Source organism: Cydia fagiglandana, chromosome 23 (genome assembly GCF_963556715.1).
Source record: "Cydia fagiglandana chromosome 23, ilCydFagi1.1, whole genome shotgun sequence".
In the NCBI taxonomy this organism is placed as follows: domain Eukaryota; kingdom Metazoa; phylum Arthropoda; class Insecta; order Lepidoptera; family Tortricidae; genus Cydia; species Cydia fagiglandana.
The window spans coordinates 12,165,393-12,179,248 of record NC_085954.1 but is presented as its reverse complement, the minus strand read 5'-3'; the positions used below and the strand labels follow the sequence as shown (position 1 = coordinate 12,179,248).

At 39.7% G+C, this 13,856-nt stretch overlaps 1 protein-coding gene across 1 annotated transcript in view; it reads right to left on the bottom strand.

The window, feature by feature from the left end:
- LOC134675869 (probable ATP-dependent RNA helicase DHX35) overlaps nt 1–13,856 on the bottom strand; it is a 68,665-nt gene that overhangs the window by 14,998 nt on the left and 39,811 nt on the right. The window contains exons 9-10 of the mRNA XM_063534193.1: nt 3,658–3,799; nt 1,087–1,206 (exon numbers count right to left, since the gene is read on the bottom strand). Of these exons, the coding sequence (XP_063390263.1) occupies nt 1,087–1,206; nt 3,658–3,799 (262 nt within the window). The remainder of the gene's footprint in view (nt 1–1,086; nt 1,207–3,657; nt 3,800–13,856) is intronic.

Genomic DNA, 13,856 nt, shown 5'->3' with positions numbered 1-13,856 from the left:
ACTTCTTAATAGTTCTAATACATGCTTCTAATAGCAGAAATATATTACATATACACGACACGGCCAATAAATAAGAAAGCCTCACATGTTTGTTGACCTCGACTTCGCCTCGGCTCTCAATTACATGATCTGAGACGGGTCTCTATTGTTTCCCAAAAAGTTAAAAGTCATAACTTTATGTCAAACAAAACCGATCTTAGACATTTCTTACTATACTGCCCTAGGTATGAAATATAAGTACCTAATACTATTACTGTACACATGGTCCTATTTTCCCGCAGTAGAGCGGGAAAGACCACTTTCCGTGCGTATGTCAAAAGTTTAAAGGACCCTACGTTGTACGATACATTTTCGAATATGTAATTCGCAATTCGATCAACAATTCGAATATCCTCTTTTCCGCACTTGTATCGTAAATAACTATTGTTGTAAACCTGAGTAAATTATGTATGCCGAGAGCTTTAAGCTGCAACAGTACGGATGACAGATCACTTCTCGATATCTCCGGTGGAACGCTGGCAGGTAGTTTATCAAATTTAAATCGCATTCAGGAATTTAAGTGTTATTATTCCCCTGGACAACTAATCGTAACCGTAGACAATATACAGATAGATTTTCCACGAGCCGAAATATAGTATACACACCTCGGTAAATAAGAAAGCCTCAGCTCACATGCTTGGAGACCTCGACTTCGCCTCGGCTGTCAATTATATGTAATGTAATCCATACTACTATTGTAAAAGGAAGTCTGTCTGTTACTTCTTCACGCTTAAACCGCTGAACCGATTTAGTTGAAATTTGGTATGGGGATAGTTTGAGTCCCGAGGAAGGACATAGGGGCTGTCCATAAATTACGTCATCGATTTCTGACGATTTTTGACCTCCCCCCTAATCGAAAATGACGTAATTTATGAATAACCCCATAGGGTAGTTTTTATCACAGATATCACCCTTTAAGGGGGTGAAAAGGGGGGTGGAAGTTTGTATGGTGAATCGATAGAAAGCAGATTGTATAAAAGCTAAAGCTACCCAAATTACTAACTCCACGCAGACGAAGTCGCGGGCAAAAGCTAGTATATTATGTACCTGAGTAAATTATGTATGCCGAGAGCTTTAAGCTGCAGCAGTACGGATGACAGATCACTTCTTGATATCTCCGGTGGAACGCTGGCAGGTAGCTTATCAAATTCCGCCTCTGTGTATAATCTTAAAAGAAAATAAAATAAAATAAAAAACCGGGCAAGTGCGAGTCGGACTCGCGCACGAAGGGTTCCGTACCACAATGGAAACAAAAACGGAAAAAAATGCAATAAAACCGGGCAAGTGCGAGTCGGACTCGCGCACGAAGGGTTCCGTACCATAATGCAAAAAAAAAAACGAAAAAAAAGCAAAATAAAAAACGGTCACCCATCCAAGTACTGACCCCTCCCGACGTTGCTTAACTTTGGTCATAAATCACGTTTGTTGTATGGGAGCCCCATTTAAATCTTTATTTTATTCTGTTTTTAGTATTTGTTGTTATAGCGGCAACAGAAATACATCATCTGTGAAAATTTCAACTGTCTAGCTATCACGGTTCGTGAGATACAGCCTGGTGACAGACGGACGGACGGACGGACGGACGGACAGCGAAGTCTTAGTAATAGGGTCCCGTTTTACCCTTTGGGTACGGAACCCTAAAAAACACGGTCACCCATCCAAGTACTGACCAACTTTGCTTAACTTGCTTAACTTTGGTCAAAAATCACGTTTGTTGTATGGGAGCCCCATTTAAATCTTTATTTTATTCTGTTTTTAGTATTTGTTGTTATAGCGGCAACAGAAATACATCATCTGTGAAAATTTCAACTGTCTAGCTATCACGGTTCGTGAGATACAGCCTGGTGACAGACAGACGGACGGACGGACGGACGGACGGATGGACGGACAGCGAAGTCTTAGTAATAGGGTCCCGTTTTACCTTTTGGGTACGGAACCCTAATTAGGAGTTTAAGGGCTCATTTAGACGGTGCGAGAACTCGCATGCGAGTATGATTACATTGATATATACATATATGGATGCTGATACGCAATAATGTGTCAACCCACATTAATTTTTCAATAAGATGTCAACCTAAAATACTGACGCTTAAAGTTGACATTTCATTGCAAAATGGATGTGGGATGACTCATTTTTGCTAAACACCATCCATATATATATCGTAACCAATAGTCGTCAATGAAACTAAAATCGCAAGTTCGCGCGCCGTCTAGTAAATCGGCCCTAATGGAGTGAGAGAGAGTTTTTTTGTCCAAAATATCTCGGCATAACCTTCGACAGAAGTTTGACGTTCAAAAACCACCTTGATAAGCTGTCTGGAAAACTGAAGACTAGAAACAACATAGTCCAGAAGCTTACGGGAACAACATGGGGTGCCAGCGCTGCCTGCCTAAAGACTACTGCCATGGCCCTCGTTTACTCGACGGCGGAATACTGTGCACCCGTATGGCTGAACAGCGCACACGTGGCCAGAATAGACGTTGAGCTGAATCACACAATGAGGATTATCACGGGCTGCATCATACCAACACCCACCTGCTGGTTACCGGCCCTCAGCAACATTGCACCACCGGACATCCGCCGTCAAAAATGTCTAGCACGGGAATTCACTAAAATGTCCGGTAACACTCTGCTGCCCATCCATGAAGACCTAAGTGGCCTCAAAAACACCCGACTTAAGTCCCGAAACCCTCCAGCTAAATCCTTTCACACACATAGCCCGACATGGAAAGATAGCCAAGCGTGGTTGAAGGAATGGGAAGCCCAGCAAGCCAAATTAAACAACATCCTCTATGAATTTAGCACAGATGAGCGGCCCTTTGGGTTTAATGAAAGCCGACAAATATGGTGCAAACTGAACCGCCTGAGGACTGGGTTCGGCAATTGTTCGTACCTTTGGCACAAGTGGGGATGGAGCGAGTCGGCGGCGTGCGAGTGTGGAAATGCGGAACAGACTATACACCACATGGTGTTCGAGTGCCCCATCACCAAATACAACGGACCCGCTGAAGATTTCAAAAATCTAACGAAGAATGCGAGTCTATATCTGCATAATTGTAAATTTTGAATACTTCCTGTAATATTTGTATATATTTTAACCAGTGTGTAACCGCCATACGATAAATAAATAATGGAGTTTTAGCAATTCTCGGGCGAGTTGGGAGTTTTGTGATCGAGTCGAAAACCATAAGTTAATAATTTACTTTTATAAAAATAAAAATTAGTTTCTCGGAACTTATGTACGAAATATCACTTGATATTTACCAGTAGCTTTTCGGTGAAGGAAAACATGATGAGGAAACCGGGCTATCCAAATAAGGCTTACTTTCCCCTCTGGGTTGAAAGGTCAGATGGCAGTCACTTTCGTAAAAACTAGTGCTTACGTCAATTCTTGGGATTAGATGTCAAGCGGACCCCAGGCTCCCATGAGCCGTGGCATAATGCCGAGATAGCGAGATATAAAATTTTATAAGATATAATGAAACATAGATATTTTTTTGAATGCTTGCAGTATCAGTACTTTTGTCAGGTTGTTACTTTCTTTGGGTCCATAAACTTACTCAAAAAAATCATAAGTTTTGGTCCAAGAATGGTCACTATCACTATTTATTGCCTACCTATAACACTTGCCCCTCTGCGTGCGCCCCGCGCGGCCGGCGCGTTGTCGCGCATTGTCGCGCGACAACGGACAAACGCACAGACTCTCGACGCCGACCGACGGGTCGAAGTATGGCAGCTTGTGGAAACCGCAGTCGATCACTGAAATTAACAATAAATAAATATTTATATACGTAAATATTTATGTAACGGGTATGTGGACCCGGGTATGTCCTTAAACTACGTCCAAGACCACCGGTGGACGGGCAGCAGCGTCCCTCAAATTCGGTGTACTCGACTGCGATCGCCAACCCGCCTGCCAAGCGTGGCGATTATGGCATTCACCCCCCAAAAAAGGGGGAGGCTTATGTTCAGCAGTGGACGTCTTATGGCTGAGATGATGATGATGATGTTGAAACAAATATTTTAGGACATTCTTACACAGATTGACTAAGTCCAACAGTAAGCTCAAGAAGGCTTGTGTTGTGGGTACTCAGACAACGATATATACCTATATAATGTATAAATACATAATAGAAAACAACCATGACTCAGAAACAAATATCTGTGTCATCACACAAATAAATGCCCTTAACAGGATTCGAACCCGGGACCATCGGCTTCACAGGCAGGGTCACTACCCACTAGGCCAGACCGGTCGTCAAATTAACAATCAAATATTTATTATGCGAAAACAACACACGGCCCAATAGGGAATATTGCGCGATTATCTGCGTAGGGGGCGCTACTGCCACAATCCATCACAATCTGGGGGTCTGTCGGGAAACGCGAAAATCGAACTTCGTTATCTAACCTCTCGATTACTCTTGCAGATTCGAGCGATAAAGAGGCAGATAACTAAATTTAGATTTTCGCGTTTGCGGGTAGGCCCTTGTTAAGGTATCGTCTTGGGTCGTCCCATTCGTTTTTCGTCAAGTTCTTAAATTAGTCCTATTCTGCTTTCGTCACTCATTCTACATTGAAAGCCACCGACGATTGTGACGAATGTAGAATGAGTAATAAAAGCAGAATAGGACTAATTTAAGAATTTGACGAAAAACGAATGGGACGACCCAAGACGATACCCTTGTTAACTATCATGTCATATTTTATTGTCTGTGAAATTTTGTCAGAATACAGTTTAAGGCACAGTATGTATAAGTTACTCTATGGTTTACTAAATAACTTAGAGCTGCACTCTGGCGGCAGAACATAGCAATAATACCCCCTGTTGCTTTTCTTGCTAAATATTTTAATACAAAGGAAATACAGCGAGTATACGTTTCGTATGAAAAACGTACTCATCTCTCTCCCTATTCATATCACATCTCATCTACAGCTTGGAAAAAACCGGGCAAGTGCGAGTCGGACTCGCGCACGAAGGGTTCCGTACCATAATGCAAAAAAAAAAACAAAAAAAAGCAAAAAGAAAACGGTCACCCATCCAAGTACTGACCAACTTTGCTTAACTTGCTTAACTTTGGTCAAAAATCACGTTTGTTGTATGGGAGACCCATTTAAATCTTTATTTTATTCTGTTTTAGTATTTGTTGTTATTGCGGCAACAGAAATACATCATCTGTGAAAATTTCAACAGTCTAGCCATCACGGTTCGTGAGATACAGCCTGGTGACAGACGGACGGACGGACGGACGGACGGACAGCGAAGTCTTAGTAATAGGGTCCCGTTTTACCCTTTGGGTACGGAACCCTAAAAAGAGTAGAAATTAAAAAGTGGCAACTTTTTAGTGTCGTCCCTTTCAAACCAATGGAGCTACAGTACATTTACTGCCATCTTTCGACAGAAGATTAACACTGTTTGAACGCCATTTGACTTCGATCCTTATTGTTTAACTGATATGTGTTAACTTTTTAAATTTTAATTATCACGCCATCTACTCGAGCATAGGCTGAAGGTTGTGGCGCCATCGCTCGAAAACATGGAACTATACCTTTGGCATATAGTCGAGTAGATGGCGTGAATATCAATATTTAATAAGTTAACACATATCAGCGAAAGAATAAGGATCAAAGTCAAATAGCGTTCTAAGAGTTTTAATCTTCTGTCGAAAGATGGCAGTAAATTTACAGATGCTACATAATCTACTTTGACAATCCGCGTCTTTATAGACTTTATTCTCTTTGCCGACGGTAGATAAAAGCGAGCTTAATTAAATAGGCGTCGCTTTTTAAAAAAATATTCAGCGTCGTAGACGCCTTATGGCAGTTGGTAAGAAATTCGTGGCTCAGTAGGTACATTCTGTGTTTACACATCGTTGGCTAGTTTCCCGCCGGTACAGCGACATCTAGCGTGGGATTTGGACAACAACGCCCTTTGAGCGCAAACAATATTAAGGCCCCTGTACACAATGGGTCAGCGTGGGCCAGTCTGGGGGACGCATTTATTGAATGAATGAATGAATGAATATTCTTTATTTCAGACCAGGTCCATATAAAATTAAAATTAAAATAAATAAAATCAAAATTAACATTAAAATCATAATCAAAATTAAAATTAAAATTAAAATTAAAATTAAAATTAAATTAAATTATAACATTACATTACATTAATACATTACATGTGTTAGTAACAGTGTGAAATCATTAAATTAATGTTCCTACAACTAAGGTTAGTATATATACAGGACATCACAGACTTTCTACATACAGTATATTGGCTTGCCTGTCAGTACATGTATCATATTACAATGGTTTATGTACTGACAGTCAAACCTTGACGCAAATGCCCTCAGGATAATGTTAGAGCCGTCCCGCACCCTACGCGACAGGGATGTGCACCGCTTCCGCATTGTGGTGTAGAAACAGTCTACCCTAGCTTCAGCAAACATCCCCGATGCGCTGCAGTAGCGAGACAGCCCCATCATCATCCTGAAGGCATTGTTGTACTGTACACGGAGGGCGTTGTACTGTTTCTGCGTATAAGAGATCCACAGGCTGCTCGTGTAAAAAGTTGTACAAAAGGCTCTAAAGAGAGTTACCTTAACTTCAGCAGAGCAACGAGCGAACCTGCGGGCCACCATGTTTGCCCTAACAGACAACGCCCTCCGTTCTCGCTCAATATCGGCATCATCTTTCAAGTCAGAGGTTACCACATTTATGCGTTAGAGGGAGCAAGTGAACCTCTAATTCAGTCATATCTTGTGAACCTCTAATTCATTTCCCGAATCTCGCCGTAATACGGTAGACCAAATGTGTGGAAAAGTAATGCGCGTGTAAGCGCGTAAAAACGAAAAGTAGGGAAATATAAAAATTGCCCCAAATACACATTGGACAAATATATTATTGGACAGGTGGAATACCAGTACCAGTACAACCCTAATGGCTCCTCTACACGATGGGCCAGCGCTCGCCACTCCAAGGGACGCAGACATGCGGTAGAATCAGATAGCAATATCACTTGCTCCCTCTAACGCATAAATGCGTAGCTGGGAGTGGCCGGCGCTGGCCGATCGTGTAGAGGAGCCCATAAGCTCTCATCATTGTCTGCGTTCAAAGGGGGTTGTTGTCCAAATCCCACGCTAGATGTCGCTGTAACGGCGGGAAACTAGCCAACGATGTGTAGACACAGAATGTACCTAGTGAGCCAAGAATTTCTCAGCATTCAGTTCACCGACTGAATGCCATAAGGCGTCTTCGACGCAAAATATTTTTGAAAGCGACATTTTTTTTTTTATGATCGCTCTTATTTATAGTCCGCCAAGCCATTTTAACAAGAATCAAAGACATAATAGGCATGTTGACAAGTTTCTAGAACTGTATTCATTTTATAGAGACACGTAAATATTACAAAAAAAAATTAAAATTTTTATATATTAATTTTAAATACTAAATAGACTAAATAGAGCTCAATTAGTTTAGTGTTTAAAGTTTGAGCCTGAACGCTCCAAGTTGTCACGTGACGTCACGGACAGATAAATAAACAAACTGCTGCGAAAATGTCAGTCCTAGCGTAGAACAAAAGCTGTAGTATTTAATTTATCTCTCTTTCCAAAAGTTCACTATTACGTAAATATATAAGCTAAAATTATGAATAACAAGTTGTACATGTCTTATGCAGTGCCTATGTGTAAAAGAACAACAATCAAGACCCTAGAGTATAAAACAAATATTTGTTACATGATACTTACGTTGCAGTTACGGATTTTGACTTGAATGATATTGTTACTTGCGAACTATATGTATACATATTACGTTCAGCGATGATAAAACCATTTCAAAAATGAATCACAATAACTGATTTCACACAAAAACACTTACGGTTACAATTTAAAATGAATTATTATGATACAACTAAAATTGTGAGCGCAAATATAGTGGGCCCAGATATAACTTTTTAAATTTTATTTTTTTTGTTTCCGACAGCCAACATGGCGATGATAGTTCCATTCAGCCAAATAATTAAAAAGATTTTGGTGAAATATCATATTATATAACATTATATTTATTTAATAACAAATAAATATATAGCGATGTGACGAGTCCACTTTTTTTCGATTCGAATCATTCGAATCGATTCGGCCACTGATCCGAGTTGAAATTCGAACTGACTCGACTCGACGGTTTGCGTGGTTCGCGACAAGGTCACGGGCCGCGGAGCCGCAAACGAGTCAAGCGGCAGTTGTTGTAAACAGAACCTTCAGGACACCGAATTAAGGTTTATTTTTCAATGGCCATACTACCAGTGAACTCGACTCGGGATGGCGAATCAAGCGGCAGTTGTTGTAAAAAGAACCTTCGGGCTACGGAATTAAGGTTTATTTTTGAATGGTCACAGTACCAGTCAACTCGGATTGAAACGGCGAATCAAGCGGCAGTTGTTGTAAAAAGAACCTTCGGGCTATCGAATTAAGATTTATTTTTGAATGGCCTTAGCGTAGCGTTGACTCGGCTCGGAGAGTTGGTGAATTGGCGATTCATTCGCCGAGTCAGCGGATCGGATACCAAGTTACCAGTCAGTTTAGTGGCCGAGTTGATTCGGATTGCCAATAGTCTTGATTCGAATCAACTCATCTGTAGGTTGATTCGGATTATTCGAATCAGATAACTCGACTCGCCCATCGCTATAAATATATATTTTTATATCATGTAATAATATTTTTTGTACGTAATAAATGTCTATTGTCGAAATAAAAAATACATACAGTTTTTGAACATCCAAACTCTTTGGCGGTGTCATATGGATTACGGTCAGGTTTGACGACTAGTCTGTGGTGATTCTCATGTCATTACGTCACGCGCTCCGATTGGCGTTTGCAGTCACGTGATACTGGGCATTATTTTAAATACTTTTGATTATTTTTAATTAATTTATTAAGCATAGTTACACTTGCAAAATATGATTTTCAGCATTCTAATATTCCCTGCTATGGTAAAAACATAACATGTTATATATTCGCGATTCATGTCAACATGCCTATTATAGTCGCATCAAGAAAAGTCTACAGCGGATTTGATAGCCCACGCAGTGTAAGTGTTATTTATACGTCATCATTTCATAGAAGTTTGACGTTTAAAATAACACTTGCACTGCGTGGGCTATCAAAATCGCTGCAGACTTTTCACGGTCTGACTCTATGTAACTTCGTATAAGATGAATAAAGTCTAAGGAAAAAACGTGGCTCGGAAATCAAGAAATAGTCATTCTCGGATAGATGGCGCACACACCTTTAGTTTAGCCTATTCTCGGCTAGATGGCGTGACGACACCGTTTCATATTTAACAATTTTAACACATAGATATCAGTGAATGAGCATGGGTCAAAACAATATAAAAATAATAAAATCATTTATCCATATATATTTTTTTTTTGATAATTTTATACGTGTTTATTTTGAGTTATAGTCGTGTGTCGATAGATGGCAGTAAATTTACAGTGACTACAAAGTTTACAATGACAGGACTCCTCTATACTATCTATTCTTTTCGATATTGCCAACCCTTATTTATAGTCTGCCAAGCCATTTTAACAAGGATTAAATTTGAATACTTACAGAAAAATCTTCGCCGTTCAAATTTAACATTTACTACTTTGACATAAAGTGCCCATGTCGAATACTAGTGCAGCGTCGAGCACTAGTACTTCTAGTCTTCTACCTTACCGTCAGTAGAAAAAACCGGGCAAGTACGAGTCGGACTCGCGCACGAAGGGTTCCGTACCATAATTAATGCAAAAAAAAACGGTCACCCATCCAAGTACTGACCACTCCCGACGTTGCTTAACTTTGGTCAAAAATCACGTTTGTTGTATGGGAGCCCCATTTAAATCTTTGTTTTATTCTGTTTTTAGTATTTGTTGTTATAGCGGCAACAGAAATACATCATCTGTGAAAATTTCAACTGTCTAGCTATTACGGTTCGTGAGATACAGCCTGGTGACAGACAGACGGACAGACGGACGGACGGACGGACGGACGGACAGCGAAGTCTTAGTAATAGGGTCCCGTTTTACCCTTTGGGTACGGAACCCTAAAAAGCGGCAAATGTAGGCGCGAAGGGTAATCGTCCCATACAAAATTTTAATTTCGTACCTTTGACAAACCGTTTGACCGGCTATATTATTATTACTGTAATTTTTCAATTTTTTGACAGATTTTGATAAACGGTGGATAACTATACATACATACATAATTCCCTATTCCAAAAAGAATAGATAGTATAGAGGGGTCCTGTCATTGTCAATTTTGTAGTCACGGTACATTTACTGCCATCTATCGACACACGATTAAAACTTAAAATAAAAATGAAAATGTATAAAATAATCAAAATATGTGTACGGATAAATGATTCTTAATTTTTATTGTTCCATGCTGACCCATGTTCTTTCACTGATATGTGTTAAAATTGTTAAATACCAAACGGTGTCGTTACCGCCATTTAGCCGAGAATAGGCCAAAGGTAATGGCGCCATCTATTCGAGAATGACTTTTTTTTGGCCGTCCAAGGCACGTTTTTATCTTAGACTTTATTTATCTTATACGGAGTTATATATATCTCTGCCTATTCTGTACAATTTCACCGTACAGAATTTACTAGACTCGGTAGTGCTGCAATCTGGCGGCAAAACATTGCAATAATATACCCTAATCTGAAAAACATTGTCCAAACTTAGCGCTAGATGTCGCTGTAACGGCGGGAAACTGGCTAACGATGTGCGGACACAGATCGTACTAGTGTAAGCGACTTATTAAACAAGAGCGTCTTAAAAAGAATGTCAACCAACAAATTGAATAATTTTTGTAAGCGACATCCTTGGATACTCGCTAAATAAAATGAACTTTATTCAGAATATACAGATGGTTAAGCAAATCTTGTCAGTAGAAAAAGGCGCGAAAATTTTGTATGAGACGATATCCCTTCGCGCCTACATTTTTCATATTTGCCGCCTTTTTCTATTGACACGATCTGCTTGACCAAGTATATCTTTCAAACAGATAATTTAATCAAAAAGAAATTAATATTCATATTTTAATCAATTGCATGTAAAAACTACGCAAGTAAGTATAACGGGTTAGCACTGATTGACTAGCACGTTATCTTTTCGCGGATTAGCAAAGTAATATTTTAGAATAGAATAGAATGTTTTTATTCTTGACAAAACTTATAGATAAAACAACAGGTAATACTACCATGGTCACGAAATGGTCCCGACTCAGCAGGTGCTAGCCTAAAGGCTAGCGCTGGTCTTCCGTCGGGGCCATGGACTATTACGTCTAAATTATAAAAGAACACATTATGACTATAATATTATATAATAAAACTAAAATTACAGTTAATATGACAGTTAAAATGAGTGGCGGTTGTAGAAGAGACGAAAAGCAGTAATACTAGGAATGCGTCAAGGGTGCTTAAATGTAGCTAGTCTCAAGTTTGAGGCACTCTTCGTTTAATTGGTGTTCGAGCATAAACTTTTTTAAAGTTGATTTAAAACTGTGAATGCTTTGCAGGTTCCTAATAGGAGGAGGGATGTTGTTCCAACACTTAGTGGCTGCGTAACGAAAACTGCCGCGGAAGGCTGCTGATGTGTGTCTATGAGTTAGAAGTTGAGTCGCAGATCGCCGACCCCCGCGTGACTCGGAAATGGACAGCTTCTCGTACAAATAAGTAGGAGCCTGAAGGTTTATTACACCAAAGAGCAAAGAAGCAAGGTGCAGCTTACGGCGGTGGTGCATTTTTAGAATGTTGTGCTGATAAAGGAAAGGTGATACGTGGCCCCGCAATGGAATGCAGAAACAGAAGCGAGCACAGGCGTTTTGGACACGTTGTATAAGTCTTTTGGATTTACAAAGAAGTCTTGGTCCAAATCACATCATTGGCCTTTACGTCTATTGCAGACGATTTATGGTGTAACATACATTACACCGCCTGGGACGGAATTAAGGAAACGCAGGGATGCCCAGCACCTGCATTACCCTCTCGGCTTCATTGTCTTATGCCACAGGAAAGGCGAGCCAATACGTGTGGAGACAGGTCAGCTGCAGGAATCTGCCGCATATTTCAGGTTGGACCCTACTCGCGCCTTACCGCAAAAACCGCAAATACCAAATACCGCATCCAAATAATTTAATTTTGATAAAATAAGTGACTCAACTAACCTAACACGCAGTATTTCATTGATGAAAGGTCTAATTTTGTACAACACTTTTAGTTTGTAAAAACACCTCCTTACTACATCAGAAGTATGCTTCTCAAAGCGAAGGCCACTATCCATCAAAAGACCCAGGTTCCGAGCCTCATAGACTTGCTCGATCGGCTCGTCTAATAATGTGACTTTCAAAGTAGGAGTTAAACCAGCCAACTGGTGTTTGCTTCCAAAGATTAGATATTTCGTTTTGTTCGGGTTAAGTAGCAGGCAGTTATCTGAAGCCCATGATGCAATATTACTGAGATCAGAGTTGAGTTTAGCTATAGCATCATCAATATAAGGTGGTTTGCATGAGATGTACAGAGATGTCAGCAGAGTATAAAATAAATAGGATCGGGCCAAGGATAGAGCCTTGGGGGACTCCCCTTGTTAATTCAATAGGATCTGAGGTGGATGTAGAACCATCACATTTAATTTTTACATATTGGCTGCGCATATTAAGGTAACTATCAAACCATCTTACAGTTTTGCTATCAAAACCATAATATGTCAATTTTGACAGAAGAAGATCAATATTTAGGCTGTCAAAAGCCCTAGAAAAATCAAGTAGAACCAACAGAGTGCACATGCCCTTATCTTGCGAGCACAGTATACTATCTGTAACATCCAGTAAAGCTGTAGTTGTACTTCTACCCCTTCGGAAACCTGACTGAACATCTGGAAGTATATTGTTGGCCTCAAGATACTTAGTGAGCTGAGTGCACACAGCCTTTTCCAATATTTTTGATATGCAGGGTAAAATGCTGATTGGTCTAAGGTCTCTAAGCTCAGACGGATTAGAGGTTTTTGGCAGTGGTTGCACAATAGCCAGCTTCCAGACATTAGGAAATGTAGATGTCAAAATTGAGGTATTAATTATTTTAGTAAGCAAATCAGTAGTGTGTGGTAGAGTCAAAACAAGCATTTTTAGGTTAACACCGTCAGATCCCTCGGCATTCGACTTTAAATTTCGAACAATTTTTAACATTTGCTCTGAGCTAATAGTTTCTAAATGGAAAATAGAGTCACAAAACCTGTGGTACTCAAGGTAAGTCAATATAGATATGGGCAATCTTGATGTACTTGGTAATGTTAAAAAATGTTTGTTTATAGTGGTAGGATCATTGAAGTATGAAGGTATTTCTGTGTTTTTAATTGGTAGCAGGGTAGATTTTAGACTTTTCCATAGTATCTTGGAATTATGAATTTTATTATTTATTTGACGACCGGTCTGGCCTAGTGGGTAGTGACCCTGCCTATGAAGCCGATGGTCCCGGGTTCGAATCCTGGTAAGGGCATTTATTTGTATATTATGATACAGATATTTGTTCCTGAGTCATGGTTGTTTTCTATGTATTTAAGTATTTATATATTAAAAATATCGTTGTCTGAGTACCCACAACACAAGCCTTCTTTAGCTTACCGTGGGGCTTAGTCAATTTGTGTAAAAATGTCCTATAATATTTATTTATTTATTTATTTATTTATGTTATGATTTATGTATGTTAACTTCTCATTGAATAAAGCTTTGTTTAGAATCGATTTAAGGTCCTTGTAATACTTCTTTTTACTCTCAGT